Genomic DNA, 21,991 nt, shown 5'->3' on the forward strand with positions numbered 1-21,991 from the left:
TAATTTCATTGACGGTGAGATAACAGATAAAAATAGACGTAAAGTAGGGTAAATTGAATAAACAAAATAAAATAACTAGAAGAAAGAACAGTTAAATTAATGAATGACAGGGTTGTATAAAATTTATGTATTATTATATTTAATATTTTAAATATAAATATAGAGGCAAGACCGATACAACGTAGATAAGTAAATTTTAAGACGGAGCAAAAATCGGCTGGCCAAACCAGCCTTCTTCAGGTGCAGTGGGAATTAACAGAGAATTGGGGTGATGCTTACTAGATAGCTGTATGATGTAACAGCGGAAATATGTAAAACTAATTTGATTGACAATGAGATAACAATAAAAATAGAAATAGTTAGCAAAAATAGAAATGAAGTAAGGTAAATTGGATAAATAACTAGAAACTAATACATTTCTTCGCGAGCGTTAAGGCCATCTGGATAAATAGTGTTGCCTCTTGAAATTAAAAAAGCTTCCCTGGCCTTGCGTATCGAGTCTCTCCTGGAAAACACTTTTTCGATGGCGATTAGCTCCATGTCGTGAGCAGAGTGGTTAGGAGAGGAAATGAAGTGTTTTGCCGCTGTAGTAGGTTTGGATTTAGAGTTGGGTTTATCAATGGTACGGCGGTGTTCATTAAAACGGTCTTTTAAACGTCGTTTATTTTCTCCTATGTATTGTAAGTTACAGCGGTTACACTGAATTAAGTAGATAAGGTTTTTAGTGTCATAGGTCAAGTGAGGTTTAATGGGACGTGTTTCGCCGGTAGAAAAAAAGGTATAGTTAGTAAGACCGTCAGAGATGTAGGGGCAAGTAACGCAGTTTCTTCCACAACGGAAAGAGCCGGGGGGGAGTTGAGTATGGGAAGTGGTAGAATTAGAGGGGAGTTTGGCTGTTACTAATGTGTCGCGAAGGTTGGGGGAGCGTCTGACGGGCGACAACTGGCAGCTGAGGAAAAGCTTTTTTGCAGCGGTTAGACGACTGTAGTAGATGCCAGTGTTTTTTGATGATGTAAGAGATGTGAGGAAGCGACGGATTAAAAGTAGTTATAAATGGAATACGGTTAGGTTTTTTTACGTCTTTAGTTTGTAAGGTGAGTGTGCGGGAGATGTCAGCAGCGCGGTGTATTTGTTTGGTGACGTATTTATGGCTGTAACCCCGTTTGAGAAGGTATGAGGTAAGTTGAGCGGCGCGAGTCTCAAAAGCTTTATCTGTAGAATAGATACGTCGTAGGCGGAGTGCTAGACTGAACGGAATGGCTTTTTTCGTATATAATGGATGGCAAGAGGAGCACAATAGATACATATGTTTGTCTGTGGGTTTGGTGTAGAGGTCAGGAGATATTACCGTCGGTGGTTAAAAAGACACTTACGTCAAGGAAAGCCACATTAGTGGAAGAGTGTGAGCTGGCGAATTTGATGGTGGGGTGGATATTGATAAGATAATCGACGAAAATTTTTAGATTATCTAAAAATAACCTAAAAAACCTAAGAGGGCAACGATGCGGGGTTTTCCTTTGCCTTGGTAGTGCTCCCTTAAGACTCTGAGCGCTTTCCCCCATCATCGTTAGCCTCCCTGATAACCAAGGACAAATTTCTATCGTCCAAATACTGGACCAGTTCTGCAAACACACTAGTTTTCTTTTCCTCGCTGAGTTCTTCTTTTTCATCTTCTTTTGGTATAACTACATCCTACATCGTAAAGCTTCTGAAGGCGCATGTATCCTAAGAACTTCACCTCTCATAGCTCGTACTTGCTTTCGTTCCCGTCAAATATGAGCGTTCTCCTGGGTCCATAACCTGTCAGGTTTACTGATGTCGCCATGTTACAGATAGAACATACGCATCACACAAGTAGGAGTAACAACTGATTTTTATTGCACAGGCACTGGCTTCTATACAATCATCCATAAGCGGCTCTGATTTAAGATAACATACTTGGCATAGCATCACCTGTACAATTTTGTGGCATTTCCTAAAGCGGTTTTCTACAAATGCGTAAATAAGCAACGATTAACTGCGATAAACATTGTGGTAAGCGTGCGGTTACATTGGTCGTGCTATTGGAGCACGTATTCTAACACCGACGTTGACATGAAAAAGGTTAATCTATAAAACTTTGAATTGGCGACTGTGGCTAGTTGTTCATAAGGCAACAAGCGCTCACCTAATGATGGATTAAACTTGAATTGGATTTTTCTCGGCGAAAAGTATTTTAAAAGACGTTTAGTGAGGTTCTATCTCGCTGTAAGGCAAAATTAATTGAAACAAAATGTAGCCAATAAAGTCTTGCGCAAAACCACAAAGCTTAGTAATTAAATCCACTATTTACAGTAAATCTCGTTTAGCTAATCGCAAGAGTTGAACAGTCCAGACGACGTCATAAATGAAAGCTTAAGCTACGATAAACATTTTATCACGATTTTCACAAGAATTACGTACATAAATGAATTGGGTCAGACATCGGCAACGCTTTTACATTGCGATGGCTGACATTCATTGCTTCGTTCTCATAGTCTTGCTGGTTTTGTGTGCGTTCTCCAGCGTTTCTGGCAACATAGGAAAATGTGAAAAGCTCAAAATACCTATGTGCCAAGGCCTTGGCTACAACTTCACTTACGTGCCAAACATATTCAACCTCACACAGGAAGAGGCAGCGCTTGAAGTTCATCAATTCTGGCCGCTGGTTGAGATAAAATGTTCGACAGATCTGAAAGTCTTCCTCTGTGCTATGTATGCTCCTGCCTGCCAGCCAAATGTCAAAACAGAAGTTACACCATGTCGGTCGCTTTGTGAACGGGTGAGAAAAGGTTGTGCACGTTTTCTGCGTCAGTACGGCTATTCGTGGCCTAAACGTATGAAATGCAAAAAGTTTCCTCAACTTGATGGAAAAAAGCCATGCATTGCAGGAAACAGAATTGTAGCGAATGGAACTCATCCGGTGCATGTTCTTCCCACGAAAACATCCCCTGTTAGAAAATGTGAGAGGATAAAGATACCTATGTGTCAAAGCATCGGTTACAACTTCACTTATATGCCAAACATGTTTAACCACAGAACACAAGAAGAAGCGGCACTTGAAGTTCACCAATTCTGGCCGTTGGTTGAAGTCAAGTGTTCACCAGATTTAAGGGTCTTTCTGTGCTCCATGTATGCTCCTATATGTCAGCCGAATTTTAACAAAGAAATTCCTCCATGTCGTTCGCTGTGTATAAGGGCAAAAGAAGGCTGTGAGCCTCTCATGCGTCGGTACGGGTTTACGTGGCCAAAGAGAATGAAATGCGAAACGTTTCCGAAATTTGGCAACAAGGCGTGCATAGGACGCATGGCACTTTCAACTACAGCATCACCTCTTCCTCCGGTCGCTCTTCTTCCAACGAAAACTTTGACCGCAACAAAGAAATGTGAAAAGATCAAAATACCTTTCTGCCAAGGTATTGGCTACAACTATACCTCACTGCCAAACATCAAAGAAGAAGATGCCGTTGATTTGCAACAGTTCAGGCCGCTATTTGGGTCTAAGTGTTCGCCAGATCTGAAGCGCTTTCTTTGCTCCATGTATGCTCCTGAATGTCCACCGAAAGTCACAGACCCACTTCCTCCATGTCGTTCAACTTGCAAACAAGCGAGGAGAGGCTGTGCTCCTTTTATGCGCTTGTATCGCGTTCGTTGGCCCAAGAAAATGAGATGCAAAAATTTTCCAAAGGCTGGAGGCAAGAAGTCCTGCATAGACCCGAAGGGGAATGCACACAAGGGATCATAAACAATCTCTAAGTCTGCTGCTTCTTCCAAAGCCAATCTAAAAAGCAAAAGACTAGCCTTTCGGCTGGAACATTTGAACTCCATTTTCTAGTATTAGCCGTCATTTACATGATATCATGAGTGATATATCGTCATAGCTTGCGTTAGATTATTAAAAAAAAATGATAAAAACAAGTTAGGCAGTAATGATGACGCAGTCATAAGTGAGCCCTATTAGAACTTCAAACTTTTTGTCCAAACTCAAGGCATTAAAGAATTCTCCTTTTGTTTCCTCAAAAGATGTGCGATCTTTAAGTCTAGAATAGAAACACATTAATTCTTCTATCAGGTAAAAGTAAATATAACTGTTTAGGTGGCGTGGTCTCGTCAGAATCCTTTTTACATTCGGTCAAGTTTTATTTAACCTGTAGAAATAAAAATATCACTAATCTTTGCAAGAGCAGATGTAATCATTGTTTTCTTGGATCGAAAAGTGCATAAAAATTCAATGGTACCACTTCCAACTTATTTTCTATTTGATCAGCCAAATGTAAAATAGGAAAAATTATAAAAAAAATTAGGTTTTTTTTTATACACAGTTGACCGGTAGCACCGCACGCGTTGCAAAGAAGGTCGCCAAAACAGCGTTAAATGGACCGAAAACGTCAAAGAAGCTACGGAAAAAAGGAAAGGAGACTTCATACGATATATTCCTCGCTTTTATTTTCCTTTTTAATTTTTTCCTGATTTTTTTTATAATTTTTCCTATTTTTACATTTGACTGTTGACACTGCACGCGTTACAAAGCAAGCCGCCAAAACAGCGTTCAAACGACCTTTGGCGACAAAGCGACTACGGAAAAAAGGTAAGGAGACTTCGCATGTTTTATTCCTCGCTTTTAGTATCCTTCTAAACTTTTTATTATTATTTTTTTTTAAATTTGTCCTCTTTCAATGGCTCACACGTACGCTTGAAATTCGATCTTAATATGTTAGTTATTACCGTCAGTGTACTTTACACCCCAAAGTCACACAGTACGCTTGGGCCACCTGTGGAATCGCCACGAGGCAAAACATTGCCACTTGCTAGAAGCAAATAAATGACGAAAGGTTGTTTCGGCGTTCAGAGTAAACGATTTTGGAAATAGATCATCGCTTTCACGTCGCTGTTATATCAGAAATGGATTTCCTAAAGCTGATATGAAGGAAGCGTACATTTTTGTTCGAATACCACGAAATATGTGGTAAAATCTACTCATAAACTCACAGGCGGCCCAAGCTCTCTTTTAGAACCACACAAGGAACACAATTTGCATATCGATTTATAAGGATTTGTATGGGATTTTCTACAAGATATCCATGGAGATAGTGAAAAGTGAAAATATTAAATAAAAATGGCTTACCTTATTCCATACGTGTGTTGTTTGCTTCTGATGTCGTTATTTTATCGATTTAACTTGATTTAAGCGTTTCTTTTTTAATCCTGGCTTTCTCTTCTTAAAGAGAAGACCAGTGAAGTGAAAAAGAGAAAACCAGTGAAGTGAAAAAAAAAAGAGAAAACCAATGAAGTGAAAACTCAAGAAGTGGGGAGAAACACTCGACTACGTCTCTTGTTTCTCCCTACACTTCTTTCGTGCTCTAGCCGCTTCCTGCGTGCTTTACTACAGAACAGAGCACAGTCAAGGCTTCTCTATTTGTTAAATAAAAGATGTAGAAGGTTCTAACGTGCACGACTGACCTTGCTTCCTATTCGCTAACGCAATGACAGTTCTGACAAGTTGACTTCAAAATGGCTTTCTGGGGCGCCCGCTCAGGATGAAAACAAACAATTTTATTGCTGTTTTTTTGTTTTCCTATTTTTATTCAATGACGCGATTCAAGGAAATTTGATTACCTGACTCGTGAATTCCGCGTTAAATTGCACTTGAAAACCGATATCGCACGAATCGTGAAGCGATTCGTGCGATATCGGTTTTCAAGTGCAATTTAACGCGGAATTCACGAGTCAGGTAATTAATTTTCCTATAAAATTCTTACGTCTGACACCTGAATTGTTTTGCTGTTAATCGCATGGAGATCATCTATTTGTAAGGTTTGAACGCTTTCAGTGGCGTAATGGCTAAGACCTTAGAGGAAGAAAGAAACATAGAATTATTACCCTAAAGTAAAAGCTAATATTCAAAAAATTACCAGCGAACAAGAACTGATCAATTTTGTCCTACTGATTTCCCAGAATGGTAAAAAATGAATAACTCCATCTCAGTGGTAAGTCTCTTTATTTCCGCTTTCGTTCAGTTTGCGGTCGATTCCTTGCCGTATTTCTTTTCAGTTCCTTTGCTTTGAATCTAAGTGTCCCCTTCCAGAGCTATCAGATGAGCTTAGTTTCACTGGCCTGAGTACGGCTACCTCCTCCATCCGAAACACCGGGAGGCGGCAGCTGAACACAGTGTTGCCATGACCTCTCTTGTTCATTATTAGTGTCGACGCAAAAACCAGTCGAAAACCAAGGAATACGCCATTACACAAGGTAAACTGCTTTTTTCCGTTTAAATCTCAGATACATTACTGGTTTTCCGAATCAACCGTCTCGCACATACAAATCTTCGTATTCCTACTGCCGGAACGGTCACGTAAAAACAATACATCGTGTGTCAGGTTATTTGCATTTCTTCTTTCTTCAGCAACTTCATGTTTTTTCTTTTCCAATTGTGCACTGCTTCCTTTCAGGATCCATCGGAAATCAGGATTTTTCTTTCACAAAAGCCAGTTAACAAGTGACGTTCTAAGAGCGACATTTTTCGTGTTGGATTCTTTGCGTTTAGAGTTCATTGTTAATGTCTTTTCACTCCGTAATTAGCGGACGCTTATACCTTTGTTTCCACTTTATTGCCGCCTTGTTGCTACTTCGCATTATTTATCGATGTACATATAGCAGTAGTATGCCTGTTTACTCGTTTTTCGCGCTTAGCCCAGTTCAGTAACGTACCGCTGTTTTCGCGGTGATATGCTACTAACATTGATTTCGGAAGAGAAACAAGAATTAAATTTGGAAAGATTTCCGTATAACCCCATACCAATCAAAAACAAAGCCGAAGTCCCAAAGGTAATCTGTTGTTTTGCTTCTGTTTTCTTATACCCAACAATTGTATGCATAAAGAAGTATGGGGTGATACGGAAATCTTGTCTTAGATTTTACTTCGAATACTATTCTAGTTTTGTCTCAGTGGTTCCACTTAAAGTAACCGTTCATCACTGGTAGAGGACAAGAGAAGCAGGTCGTTGAGGCTTAGTAAAGGTTACCACGACCGCTTAAAAGAGACAACTGCTTGGTGAAGGTACAAATCACAGTGATTACGGGGACTATCTCAACCCACTGCTAAATACAGGGTTACCGCTTTATACAGACCATAATTACAGTTGTACTTCCGTGAGGAATATCTACTGCACCTTTTGTTACATTGTGTTGAACGAATTAAGATGAAGAGAAAATCGCTCAAAGGAAATCAAAAACATAAAAGGATAACCCACAACAAATACTGATGCCTTAGTTACCCACTTGAAAAGTCACATGAGATAAGGCAAGTACAGCAACAAACCCATACAGTAGACAGATCAAAACATTTCTTGCCTCATGTAACAACGAGAGGAAGACAAATTGGAGATTTGATGAGAAGCCGGGAAGAAGATGAAACTCAATAAAAATTTTCAGAATATCAATCCTTCAGATTATCCGTTGTTTCTTCTGACGTCGAATCGTTTTTCCACCCTTTCTTTCACTTTTTCAGTCATCAACATAGTGATACTCATAGCAACCTGTCCATTGTCAGTGCTGTATTACAGATTCTTGTGATAATCGACCGAAAAATTTTCATCGCTGTGAACAATGCAGTAGTGGTTACATTTCTGGTTTCCATCATTTTCTGCAATGTAATAGTGTGCCGCGAGACTCGTCGACATGAGAGACAGATTGCAGACCATCAGTTTCACTGAAAGCCAGGCAAAATCTTTTAAAGGTGAAAAGAACCCTTAAAGTAACAAGGATTGTTGTTTTAATAGTAATTTTCTGTTATTTGCCTTTTCTTAGTTTTAGAATTTTCAATGCAGGAGTCTCGACAAATGCGCATTATGTCGTTTTTACCTCAGCAATGTTTTTAACTCTGGTCAACTCTTTACTTAATCGGTTCGACTACACAGTCAGGTTAAGAGAATTTCGTGTAGCTCTCATTGAAATGCTTCTGAACAAAACCCACGTTGAAGCAGAAGAGTTCGATGAGAGAACTGATTTGGATCATTCGTCAGCAAAGGAGAGGAGAGAAATGAAGATGTTAACCGCGTGGTAAATGCGGGGTTGAAGTAAATCCTACTGTAAATCCTGCCAACAGGAATCTTGAAGGTAAATGAAGATAAAGGTTTCCACTCAAAAGTCATCGCAAGGTTGAAGTATTTGTTACTTTACGTAACCTATTTTCAACGAAGCAATTACACAATTTTATGTTTTCTGTATAAGTTATTTAGGCGTGAAAGCTAGGAACTGGTCGGATGCTAATGGTTTTTTAAGCTATGCAAAAGTCTTGCACCCGAGAGATCCTTGTCAACTTCGGTTTTTTATCTCCTTGTTTACGTACCTTATTTCTTACATGCATTTATATCTTGTATCGCAGGGTATTCTGTAAAAATAAACACGATGCCAGCTCCAAACGGTCTGTTTTCTTATAGCACTCGAGTCTTTAGAGATGGACGAAATCAAAACCGGGAAAGATTTTCTTATAACCCCATACTCAGTTCTAAACTAAAGCCGTAGTCCTGAAGGCAAGTACGGTGCTGTGTGGAAATCTTTCCCGTTTTACACTGATTGAATGTTCAGTTGGGAAAAATTTAAATGTACTTTAACCCAAGTTCTTCGTCCGAAGAGCTGAAAACTTGTTTGACGATGGTCATATTTTTGTCTTCTATTCTTACTTGTATAAATTAGCAACACCGAACCAATCGCACGAAATTACTTTGAACCAAAATGCAAATTGTGCAAACAATTTTTCTCTGGAATGAGTATCTCATCATGCAAAATTCGTAGAGTCCAGAGAGAAAAAATGAATTGGAGATTTGAATAATTAACAGAATTGCCTTCCCCTTGGATAAATTGGCCCGGTGCAATTTACGGTTTTTTTTTTTTGTTTTGTTTTGTTTTTTCTTTTCTGACAAGGTATCTTTATCTAACCTTGATCATTTGGTAGAGAGCTTCCCCAAAAGGGACATTTCATCTTCGGGTTTAATATCCTGATGTAGATGAAGGTTCTTAGTGAAAATTGTAGGACTGTCTACGCGAGGGCATTAACCAAGGACTGCAAGATCTCTGTGACTACTAAAATAAATGTTTGCTTCACAGATTGTTAAAAGCTGCTCTTCATACCTCTGAACTGTTGGATGAAAGATTTAGGTAACTATTCAAACTTTCGTCCAGCGCTCTGCTTAGTTGAACTTCCTGTCTTTCTTGAAGCCGTTTGAGATCTCTGACTCGAGCCGTACGTAGCAGGAGAACAGATGGTGCACTACACCCCGAACTTCATCGAAGCAATCATCAAGGATTTTTTCGATGAGGTTTCGAGGTGTTTCGTAATGCTCGACCACATATACATAACAGTGACAGTGACAATAACAATGACAGTGACAGTGACAATAACAGTGACAGTGACAATAGCAGTGACAGTCACAGTGACAATGACAGTGACAGTGACAGTGACAATAACAGTGACAGGGACAGCTACAATAACGGTGACAATGACAATGGTAGTGACAGTGACAGTGACAATGGCAGTGACAGTGACAGTGACAATAACAGTGACAGGGACAATGACAGTGACAATAGCAGTGACAGTGACAGTGACAGTGACAATAACAGTGACAGTGACAATAACAGTGATAATGACAGTGACAGTGACAATAACAGTGACAGTGACAATAGCAGTGACAGTGACAGTGACAATGACAGTGACAGTGACAGTGACAATAACAGTGACAGGGACAGCTACAATAACGGTGACAATGACAATGGTAGTGACAGTGACAGTGACAATGGCAGTGACAGTGACAGTGACAATAACAGTGACAGGGACAATGACAGTGACAATAGCAGTGACAGTGACAGTGACAGTGACAATAACAGTGACAGTGACAATAACAGTGATAATGACAGTGACAGTGACAATAACAGTGACAGTGACAGTGACAATAACAGTGACAGTGACAATGACAATAACAATAACAGTGACAGTGACAATAACAGTGACAGTGACAGTGACAGTGACAATGACAGTGACAGTGACAATGACAGTGACAATGACAGGGACAATGACAGTGACAATGACAGTGACAATGACAGTGACAATAACAGTGACAATAACAGTGACAGTGACAATAACAGTGACAGTGACAATGACAATAACAATAACAGTGACAGTGACAATAACAGTGACAGTGACAGTGACAATAACAGTGACAGGGACAATGACAGTAACAATGACAGTGACAGTGACAGTAACAGTGACAGTGACAGTGACAATAGCACTGACAGGGACAATGACAGTAACAATGACAGTGAAAATAACAGTGACAGTGACAATAACAGTGACAGTGACAGTGACAATGACAGTTACAGTGACAGTGACAATAACAGTGACAGTGACAGTGACAGTGACAGGCACAGTGACAATAACAGTGACAGGCACAGTGACAATAACAGTGACAGGGACAATGACAGTGACAATGACAGTGACAATATCGATGACAGTGACAATGACAGTGACAATAACAGTGACAGTGACAATGACAGTGACAATGACAGTTACAGTGACAGTGACAATAACAGTGACAGTGACAATAACAGTGACAGTGACAGTGACAGTGACAGTTACAGTGACAGTGACAATAACAGTGACAGTGACAGTGACAGTGACAGGCACAGTGACAATAACAGTGACAGGCACAGTGACAATAACAGTGACAGGGACAATGACAGTGACAATGACAGTGACAATATCAATGACAGTGACAATGACAGTGACAATAACAGTGACAGGGACAATGACAGTGACAATGACAGTGACAATATCAATGACAGTGACAATGACAGTGACAATAACAGTGACAGGGACAATGACAGTGACAATGACAGTGACAATATCAATGACAGTGACAATGACAGTGACAATAACAGTGACAGTGACAATGACAGTGACAGTGACAATAACAGTGACAGTGACAGTGACAGTGACAATAACAGTGACAGTGACAGTGACAGTGACAGTGACAGTGACAGTGACAGTGACAATAACAGTGACAGTGACAATAACAGTGACAGTGACAGTGACAATGACAGCGACAATGACAGTTACAGTGACAGTGACAATAACAGTGACAGGGACAATAACAGTGACAGTGACAGTTACAGTGACAGTGACAGTGACAATGACAGTGTTAGTGACAGTGACAGTGACAGTGACAATAACAGTGACAGTGACAGTGACAATAACAGTGACAGTGACAGTGACAGTGACAGTGACAGTGACAGTGACAATAACAGTGACAGTGACAATAAAAGTGACAGTGACAGTGACAATGACAGTGACAATGACAGTTACAGTGACAGTGACAATAACAGTGACAGGGACAATAACAGTGACAGTGACAGTTACAGTGACAGTGACAGTGACAATGACAGTGTTAGTGACAGTGACAGTGACAGTGACAATGACAATAACAGTGACAGTGACAATGACAGTGACAGTTACAGTGACAATGACAGTGAGAGTGACAATAACAGTGACAGTGACAGTGACAGTGACAGTGACAATAACAGTGACAGTGACAATGACAGTGACAGTTAGAGTGACAATGACAGTGACAGTGACAATAACAGTGACAGTGACAGTGACAGTTACAGTGACAGTGACAGTGACAGTGACAATGACAGTGACGATAACAGTGACAGTGACAATAACAGTGACAGTGACAATAACAGTGACAGTTACAGTGACAATAACAGTGACAGTGACAGTTACAGTGACACTGACAGTGACAATGACAGTGACAATGACAGTTACAGTTACAGTGACAATAACAGTGACAATGACAGTGACAGTTACAGTGACAGTGACAGTGACAATGACAGTGACAATGACAGTTACAGTGACAGTGACAATAACAGTGACAATGACAGTGACAGTTACAGTGACAGTGACAGTGACAATGACAGTGACAATGACAGTTACAGTTACAGTGACAATAACAGTGACAATGACAGTGACAGTTACAGTGACAGTGACAGTGACAATGACAGTGACAATGACAGTTACAGTGACAGTGACAATAACAGTGACAGTGACAATGACAATGACAGTGACAATGACAGTGACAATAACAGTGACAGTGACAATAACAGTGACAGTGACAGTGACAATGACAATAACAGTGACAGTGACAGTGACAGTGACAATAACAGTGACAGTGACAGTGACAATGACTGACAATGACAGTGACAATGACAGTGACAATGACAGTGACAATGACAGCGACAATGACAGTGACTGACAGTGACAATGACAATGACAATGGCAGTGACAGTGACAGTTATAGACAGTGACTGATCATGAATTTTTTTAATAAGCATGCACTGTGGGGAAGCTCATCATACATCTTTGTCCCCTATGCCACAACCTCACCTTTGCATAAACCCTCTTTGTTTACGTCCACAAAAAAGTAAACAAACTGCCGAGCAAAAAAAAAGCAATACTGTAATGGAAAGCTCAGAGTAGTCTGTCATTTTTTTAACCAGTCTTGATGAACAAATAAAAACATTGCTTAATACCAAAGAACATAATACTTCCCGTTAGATAATGGCATACACGAAATGACCGGTAGCAGGTAATTTTGTACTCATAATATTGTTATCTCATTTCCTTCGCTTTGTCCTCCATTTAAATGTAATTGACTCGGAGGTAATATTTCAGATTCTTTAGATGATACGAGTGTGTGTTAAAAACGTTAAGCTCATGCCTGTCGATTTTTTTTTTGCGTAATCCTAGAAACGTTCGAGAAATTTTAAGTGAAGAATCGAGATCAACTCACACGAAGAACATAGGAAATGGAGCGATAAAAGCCATCAATGATCACTGCATGGAACACCTGAAGAGTCTGGAGCTAATTTTGCTGTCTTGATCCTGAAAACGTTTTTGAACTTGGGGAAAAGGCAGGAAAAACTTTGCCGGAGGTTGATCAAAAGCTAAAATGATTAATGGCGCTAGACCGACTGTTAGGTTTACTGATGTCGTCATGCTACAGATAGAACATACGCATCACACAAGTAGGAGTAACAACTGATTTTTATTGCACAGACACTGGCTTTCATACAATCATCCATAAGCGGCTCTGATTTAAGTTAACATACTTGGCATAGCATCACCTGTACAATTTTGCGGCATTTCCTAAAGCGGTTTTCTACAAATGCGTAAAGAGGCAACGATTAACTGTGATAAACATTGTGGTAAGCATATGATGCACGATCCTCGCAGTAGATAGCGCTATTTAAGCAATAGCGAAAATCAGACCTGAAAAAAATAAAAAAGGTCTGATTTTCGCTATTGCTTAAATAGCGCTATCTACTGCGAGGATCGTGCATCACATGTATCTAATACCACAGTACAAAATATATGAACTTCATATATTTCATTGTATCTCATTGTGGTAAGCGTGCGGTTACACTGGTCATGATTTTGGAGCACCTATTCTAACACCCCCACTTGCTCCAATCGTTATGGACACATAAAATATATACAAAACTATTTAAATTTGTCTAGTTTGGCTTTAGTTCCTGGCTTTGTGAAAATTTCAGCCAAATTTTCATCCGTTGGAACATATTCTAACTTTACAGTCCCTGCTTGTATTTCTGATCTTATAAAATGGTATTTTATGTCAATGTGTTTTGACCTCTGATGGTTAACTGGGTTCTCAGCTAGATTAATTGTCCCCTGATTGTCTGCATATATTAGAACATCATCTACCGTAATATTCATATCTTTACACAGTTGTCTAAAAAAACTTTGACTCTTGTACAGCACTAGCTAGCGAAATGTATTCCGCTTCACAGGTAGACAAAGCTACAGTTTGCTGTTTACGGCTTTTCCGTGAAATTAAAGGACCTTTCCCTGATAATTGAAAATTATACTCAGTTATACTACATCTATCTTTAACAGATGCTCCCCAATCCGAGTCACAAAATCCCGTTAATTTAAATGGTGACTCGGATTTTTCGAACTTAAGGCATTGATCTCCTGTACCTTTTAAATACCTTAACACATACTTAGCCAAGTTTAGATCTGACTCAGTAGGTTTGGCCATAGTTAGTAGAGGGGACTGGTTAGGAAACGCGGTAAGCTTCAAAGGGCCGGCCTATTGTCTGTCCCCTGAGCTTCGATTGAACGTCACGTGACCAATGACCCTGCACAGAACCAAAACAACATGGTGGACATGAACGACTTATTTTTCTTCGGCGACGAATTTAATGCCATATTGGAACTTTGGAAAACGATGAAGAATTACAAGAGCACTATGTCGAAGCAGCTGACTCTCTAAGTCTTTGAGAAGCCTTTAAAACGTTATTTTCGCCCAAAAACTTTGTAGTTATTGATGCCCTTAGCAACGGCATCGGTCGTAGTGCAACATTTTTTTACTGAAAGTCTATCGATTTTGAGGTTCAATACGAAGAGGGAATTTTTTGCGAGTTGTGCTAAAAGAAATGCAAGACTAAGGCTGGATTAAAAAGACATAAGACAGTAAAGCATAAGGAGGAACAAGCGCGGGGAAATTAACCGACTCAACAAGCCAAATTCACTGCTGAAGACTTCGAAGCGTTATCAATGAAAGCACGAGATAAAATAATTGAAAGAAAAATCTACCCTCAAAGCGTAAGAGAAGAGCTACGAAGATAAACGATTGCCTGGGATCAAGAAAATATGGAATTCTCAGAAGTAGAATCCATGTATATGCGTTTGGTTAAAACTGGAAATGCAGAACAATTCTACTCGAAGTACTATTCAAGAATAGGCCTCAATTCAACAAAGATTTTTGTGGGGTTGTCAAGTAATGCGGCAATATTGCGTAGTACCAAAGTGGCTGAGTGTTTGATAGCTCACAGCAAACAGAAAGGTGAATCACCAAATCCCAATACCCCCACTAAACTGTGTGATAGAGAAATGGCAGGGTTACAATATATTGGAGGATATGTACTGCACAAGCTTTATAGCAAGGTGAACAATGTTTACAGTCCCACAGCACATACTGAACAAACAGCTTCAATACTGAAAGCTGGCAAAGCAAAGATTTTCATGTTGCAGAGAGTCAAAACTAATTTCATCTTTAAACCGAGGTGGACTTTGGGCTATTTCTAAACAAGCTCAAACAATTTTTAAGAGAATAGAACATAATTTTAGGATTCTGAGCTCAGGAAGTCTCCAGCTGAAGATTGACAATGCTAAGATAGAAACCAAATCAGCTTGTGATGTTCATTTGGTCTCAGCGTATAACACCATGTTGTTGGACTCAGATATAGTGGTAGATAACAGCATTGCAAAAGATTATTGGACAGCATTATTCATTTATATGTTACTATACGGTGTTTTTGACTGGCCAAAGATGTTCTACAGAAACATAAAATTCAATGTAAACAAATGAAGACAAAAGAAATTCGAAAGGAAATTTGTAGAGCCAGCAAGGAACAAGAAAGGCAGATATAGTTAGAATTAAGGGCTTGCAACAATTTGTCAATAAGTAATTTATTACAAGAGATGAATTTGGTAACTACAACCTGCAATATATTAAATATTGCTCATTAATGATTATTTTATAGACAAAAATTAGTATAAAGGCTATATGGTTAAAGTATCTAACATAGAGTGACTTGTTTATTTTCAGCATTTCTAGTCATACTTAATGTTGACTTTCTTACCTAACATGCTACTGTATATACATTTATTTATTAAAGCTAAAACCTCTGGAAGCTAGTTTCTTAGAACATACTAATACATTAATGTTATCATATGTATTTGAATGTGAACTTAAATAGAAATGAATCTCTTTTTGGGCCTACTACTTGTCTTTTTTCCTTTTTTTCTTTGGGACAGGATCATTTGAAATGTTAACCCATGCCTTGTCTCTATCTCTTCTTCCTCTTGTGTTACCTGATTGGCAGGACACTGCACGTTGGACCATGATGGTATTGTTATTGTACCCAAATGTTCTCATGTCAGGATTGTCACTTCTTCGTCCCAACTTTCTTTGGTTGCCAAAGTACTCTTCGACAGAATCCTGGCAAAATCTCTCTGTAAGTACATATTCCATACCTTCTCCCAGGAGGAAGTTTGTTGCTTCTACAGCAGAGTGGGCTGTAATTTGTAAACCTTCATAGGTCTGCCAGGATAAAAACATACGGCTTTGAGCATTTTTGGAAAAATTCCCAGGTCGGTTGGTTATGCTTTCTTTCCAATCCCTTAGATAGCCAAGGAAATCACTTTCTAGCCAAGTGAATCGGGCATCATTCTGTGATGTATATGGTGCCAAAAATGGTTCCTCTTTCTCTCGTGCTCTTTCGTACTTCTCACATTGAGGCAATCGAAGAAGGAATCGATCATGCTACACAATTTGGCTGTTGCTTGCATCTCTGGAGTTCCAAACTCTCTCAACATTGCTGCTACTGATGCACTTAATACTTGGGCTGCCAGATTAACTCTCATGGTGGAATAGGAATTTAACTTAATATGATCGTAGGTTATTCTTGTTGGCAACTTCAACCCATTTTCTACATCTTGGTAAAATAGGTGAGCTATGTGCTGCCAAAGAATAAAATGACCATCATTCCACATGTACCTAAAAAATAAAAATAAATCAAAATTAGAAATACATTAAATTTCTATTATTGTATTATTTCATTGTTGCAATTACATGTTTAACAAAAACAAAACAATAACAAAACAAAAACAAAAACAGACAAACAACTAATGCTGACAAGGAAATACATTGTGAGGATTCTCATTATAAACGCACCATAAGAAACATCGATGAATTGATTTGCAAAATAAGCAAAGACATTTAAGTGACTTTTTTAATATCTGTGTACTTAAAAGTACACAGATTTCAATGCCCATTTGTGATTTTAAGACATCTTACCTGGTACATGATCCATGGCCAGAACTGTAGAGGCAGTTACGTGTTGTTTTCACTAGGTGAGGAGCATCTGAAAAGAAATAGATGAAGCGGTGTGTGGCATACAAGTTGATAGTGCGGTAGCACACATCACCATCAGCATTGCCATCTAGAACTTTGTGCATTCGGAAGAACCTCCTGTTCGGTGTTGCCCCGTCGGAAGTGCTTGCAATGACCCATAGGTTACATGACATCTCAAGGATGCCAATAGCCTCCCAGAAGAGCGGCATTAGTTGGTATGATGTGATACCATCCGTAGCAAAATAAGCTAAACTGAATTTGAGCTCGGTGGACACACCTCGTACCATAAAAACTAATGCATGGCTGGCAAGGTTATCAGCTTTTTCTAGGCTTGCAAAGTTGACATCAGGATCTCCGAGATCAACAAACCCAATTAATTCTCCGGTGAATTTGTCAAAAACCAGGTTTGAGGTGATCTTCATTTCGTCAAAGAGCAACACCACATATCTTTGGACATCAAAATAGCTCTGTGACTGTACAATTAGCTCCTCAATGACATCCTCATGGAATCCAGTGCGTGGGCAAATACAGTTCCTATAGTCTCTTAGTGTTCTTTGGCTTGGCAGCCTTAAGATCTTACTCTTACGCAATTCCTCATAACAAGAAGGGGATTTTGCAGCAAGTGATAAACAAAAGCGAACTATCATAGGATGATACTTCACTCCAGTGGTACTGGCAGATAAGATCTTTTTTGTTCCTGCCAAAAGAGATTCATAAATGGAGTGATATTCTCACTTGAATTGCTGAGTATCGAAGTTATGTCCCTACTCAGTTCATCATCAACTTTAAGACTGGATTTCTGGATTTCACATCTCATGTTGTAAAGCTGCTTTTCAAGTTCAGCACATTTAATTCTTTGAAGTTGTAATGTCGCCATAATTCTTTGAGGAGATGTTTTTGAAACAGGTGCAAACAGATGTGCTGGTTCAGCTAGTTTTCGGCATTTTGCATTGTCAGAAAGTGTTTGCTTATGTTGAAAACTACAACAGCTTGGGCACTGATCATCTGTTTCGCACAAAACAGAACAATTACAAGTTCTCCAAAACTCTTTGCATGGGAATGAATCTTCGCCATCACCAGAATCAAACAAGGGATCTCTTGGCTTTGAAATAACATGGTGTCTTAATTCACTAAAAGAAGCAGTTGGCTTAACACCAGGGCAAACAAACAACACTTCTGTACTCTTAATAAGTTCAGATACTGTAATATTCCTTACAGTTCTCAACGTTTTCATATAAAGTTCATGATCGTCAGGCAGTAGCCATCCAGACACAGAGATAGTGAAGCCCAAGCTGTCATCGATCATTATCTGAAGTTCAGGTAGTAGAGCAGTCGTGACTTTCTTTAGCACAATCCTATCACTTAGTTCTTCTAGAGTCCAATCTTTAATGGATTTCAAGGTCTTTAGTCTTGATACCAAGTCTTTGAAGCTTTTATAATACTTGGCATTTTGTTCAGGAGCGACATCTTTGACTACCGCTCTTGCAGCTCGTGTCTTCACTGGTTTAGTTTGATGCGACTTCTTAGGCATATTTAAAGTAGGTATAGCGCCAAATCTAGGCTTAGTCTTGAGCATCTTCTCGGTTTCAACTGAAAAATACAAAAACATAAGTTATCATTAAAGAGAAATGCTGTATATAAAGAGTTAGAGACGCACACTTTATCAACAAACAGTAGCGAGCCTTCGCTTAGCCTACTAAGCTAAGTCCCACTACTGAACCATACACTGTGTTTACTTACATTTCTCTATGTCTTCGGGCTTAAAGTGCTTCTCACAGGTAAACACCCTGTCTTTTTCTATCAGTTGGCGGAAGTTAGCATCAACAACTCTAGTTTTAGTGAGCTCGTTGAGCCAGTCTTCTCGCCACTTCTTGTACTCTGCGTTTCGCGGCGCCGGTAGCTTCCAGATTCCAATTCCTTTACTTCTCCTACACGTTCCACAGCCAAATACTGAACAATTTTCACCTGGCATTATGTACACTGACTTGATTAATGCTTTTAGCTATATTTTGAAGGTACGATGTCGCTCGATCACGGAGAAAATCCAAAAAATTAAACGCTACGTGACTGTCGAAACAAGCCTACGGCGCCATTTTGGATTTATGTGTGCAGGGTCATTGTCACGTGATCTCGATAAAATTGAACAATAACCTATCCGACTGAAGTTTGCCGCGTTTCCTAACCAGTCCCCTCTACTAACTATGGTTTGGCCATGTTCTGTGAAAGTTTAGTCACGACATAGCATAAATCATGTTTTGTGCCTGTCATTACATCCCAACAATTGCCCGATATAACCTGGGGTCATCTAATTCTCTTGAGTTTACGTCACACTCTTTTTTACTCCAAAAGCACACGGAGTTGATTTTGGCTTGCCATCGCTCATTTTGAATTTGGTTAGAACTTCGTCAATATATTGGCTTTGGCTCATCTCAATTAAACTTTCACTACACTTGAATTGGGTTCCAAAAAACCACGAGAGCTCACCTAAATCCTTCATTTTGAATTTTTGACTGAGAGACTCTTTTACGCTCTCTAACAATTTGAAACTGGTTGCCCATATAATGGTATCGTCGACCCAAATAATTAGGTCAACACATCCTTCGCTCTCTGAAGTCCTTACGTACCCGCAAGGGTCAAAGCGTGACTGAGAAAAATTTTTTTTACACAAAAAGCTATGCAGCATATTTTTCCAATTTCTCCCGCTTTGTTTGAGACCGTAAAGTGATTTCTTCAATTTACACACTAGCTTTTCGCCGTTTTTGTCTACCTCTTCGAAACCTTTTGGCTGTTCCATGTAAATATCGCAATCTACCGGCGCGTTTAGGTAAGCAGTTTTAACATCCATTTGGTGTGTGATCATATTATTTTGGACAGCATGTTGCATCAGCATGCGAACTGAACTCATTCGAATTGTAGGCACAAACGTTTCTTGGTGGTCTATTTCGGCAATTTGTAAACAGCCTTTAGCCACGCAACGCGTCTTATGAGTTTCTTCTCCATTTGGTCTATTTTTGACGGCATAGACCCATTTTACCCCCACTATTTGCCTACCTTCCGGTGGTGTCACTACGTCAAACGTACCCAAAGTGGGGTGTTACGAAAACTAAGACCTAAGAGAAGCCGCCAGAAAATTTCAAGAATCGAAATCAGTGACGAAAACTCGAATTTTTTTTATTTCGCCAAAATATCCCTTTCTGTGAACTAGTTTCGAAATAAATATTTTAAAGTTCCAGCGATTTTTTTATTCCGGCTGAAAATTTAAAAAGTTTGAAAATTCGTTAAAAAATCCGTTTTCGCCTTGCTTGAACGGTCAAATCGTCACGCAACTTTAGGAAGATGTTGGCAGCGCTAGGAAAGTCTATTCAACGTCAAAATTTGCACAATAATTACAATATCACTGCAAAGTGAAAGCATATTAAAATTTTTCTGTAGTTCTCTTTGGTATGATTTTTATCGCCGTTTTTATAGAGGTGTATTTTGCACGATATTTTGGGAGACAAAATGAAGACTAACTTTGACCGGTTTAAACGACACCTGATACCTAAGATTTCGACATTATAACCATACCAGACGAAAGCTCATTTATCAAAAGATGCACCTCGCGGAAAGTTTGGCCCTTGGAAATTAAGTCTTGTCTCGGCAGTTAAATAAAACGTAATGCCACCCAGGCGCCATCTGAGTGTGCAGAATTCTATGTTCATTTCAAGCTAATTATACCGTCAGTTTTTCGAAATACACAGAAAAAAATAAATGACCATTGAAAGTAATCAGCATCGTTATGTTTCTTCTGTGAAGCTAAGTAAAGTCGGCTTTAATCTTTCTCAATCACGCTTTAAGTGCCAGCATGTCTCTTAACGCGACTGAAGCGGTTTACAAACTTAAAAACATTCCGAAACATTTGGAAACATCGCTTCTTATACTTGAAGAAATGATCTGTTGAGTTTATACTACATATCCAAAAATACATTTTAACGTATTCTTAAAACTTAAACTTAGTAAAAGAGATGTATGTTAGGTTTGGTGACATATATAACTACCGAAAACGTAGATAACATTTGAAAATTCTCGTAAGTTCATCCTTCGCGTGACCATTTTGCGCACGTGACCTAACCCTTGACCCAAATTGGGTAACCAATAAATTTGACCACTTAGGTTAAGCCTTTTTCAGCTTTTTGCTCACCTCTTTAAACTCTCATTAAAAATCTTTGGTGCCACACTGAAAATCCGCAAGGGAAAGTGGAATGGAAACACGACTGAGAATTTCCCTGGGAAAAGCAATTAGAGATGGGCCGCAAGTGGTCAAATTTAAAAGCTGTCAAAACACAGTTGCATATAGTTTTAGAAAAGCAAACTTAAACATAACCGAACCGCGTGCAAATGACTAGCACCTTACGGCACTGTAAAAGCAAGTAAATACCCGTTTTAGTGTAAAAAAATTTGTGGCCTTGGTCGACGCCGTGCAACATGTACAGCTTAGATAGCCATGAGATTACATCAAATTTATCAATGATATTTGTGTAAATGTCACGGTAAATCATTTTCTCTCGATACAGCAGCATGCGTACTCCTTAACAAGAAGTACCTCGACTCTATTGTGACCGTTTACACTTAACATCTTATCACAACTGTCTATAAAAAATCTTCGAATTCCAAAGAGGGAGCATTAAACTACTGCGAAATCACAATATGTATTTGAGTTCTACATATGCACTCATGTAACGCATACAATGCGTCAGAAACTTCCTGGTAACGCACAAAGTGTATCTTTCATGCGTGTGACGGTTCAATAATTATTTCAGCTCGCTGCTTACCTGTCGATCGTGACGCTGTTTTAACGCTACCATTTTTCCACCTCCCGGAAGGGTTAAGTCAACTAACATGTAATAATCGCAGTATAATAACCTAAGCGAGGGGACACTTGTTTGGGTCTCAAACATGTCTACTGAGAACTTAAATCTCACCCCAATAATAAAAGGACTATT

General features: G+C 39.2%; 1 protein-coding gene and 1 pseudogene across 2 annotated transcripts in view; one reads left to right on the forward strand and one right to left on the reverse strand.

Moving 5' to 3' along the window:
* Positions 1 to 4,201, forward strand: part of LOC148716584 (uncharacterized) — a 13,300-nt gene extending 9,099 nt beyond the window's left edge. Inside the window, exon 2 of the mRNA XM_088744604.1 lies at positions 2,448 to 4,201. Coding sequence (XP_088600730.1) covers positions 2,448 to 3,763 — 1,316 coding nt within the window. The 3' untranslated portion in view covers positions 3,764 to 4,201. The remainder of the gene's footprint in view (positions 1 to 2,447) is intronic.
* A 10,801-nt stretch (positions 4,202 to 15,002) lies between these two features.
* Positions 15,003 to 19,210, reverse strand: LOC148716585 (uncharacterized; annotated as a pseudogene). Its single transcript, XR_015995550.1, has 3 exons — positions 18,750 to 19,210; positions 16,953 to 18,599; positions 15,003 to 16,652 (listed from the first exon to the last, which is right to left on the reverse strand). The product of XR_015995550.1 is annotated as an uncharacterized LOC148716585 (transcript).
* Between the last annotated feature and the right edge of the window lie 2,781 nt (positions 19,211 to 21,991).

The sequence above is a fragment of the Stylophora pistillata genome, chromosome 14 (genome assembly GCF_964205215.1).
Source record: "Stylophora pistillata chromosome 14, jaStyPist1.2, whole genome shotgun sequence".
Taxonomy (NCBI): Eukaryota; Metazoa; Cnidaria; class Anthozoa; order Scleractinia; family Pocilloporidae; genus Stylophora; species Stylophora pistillata.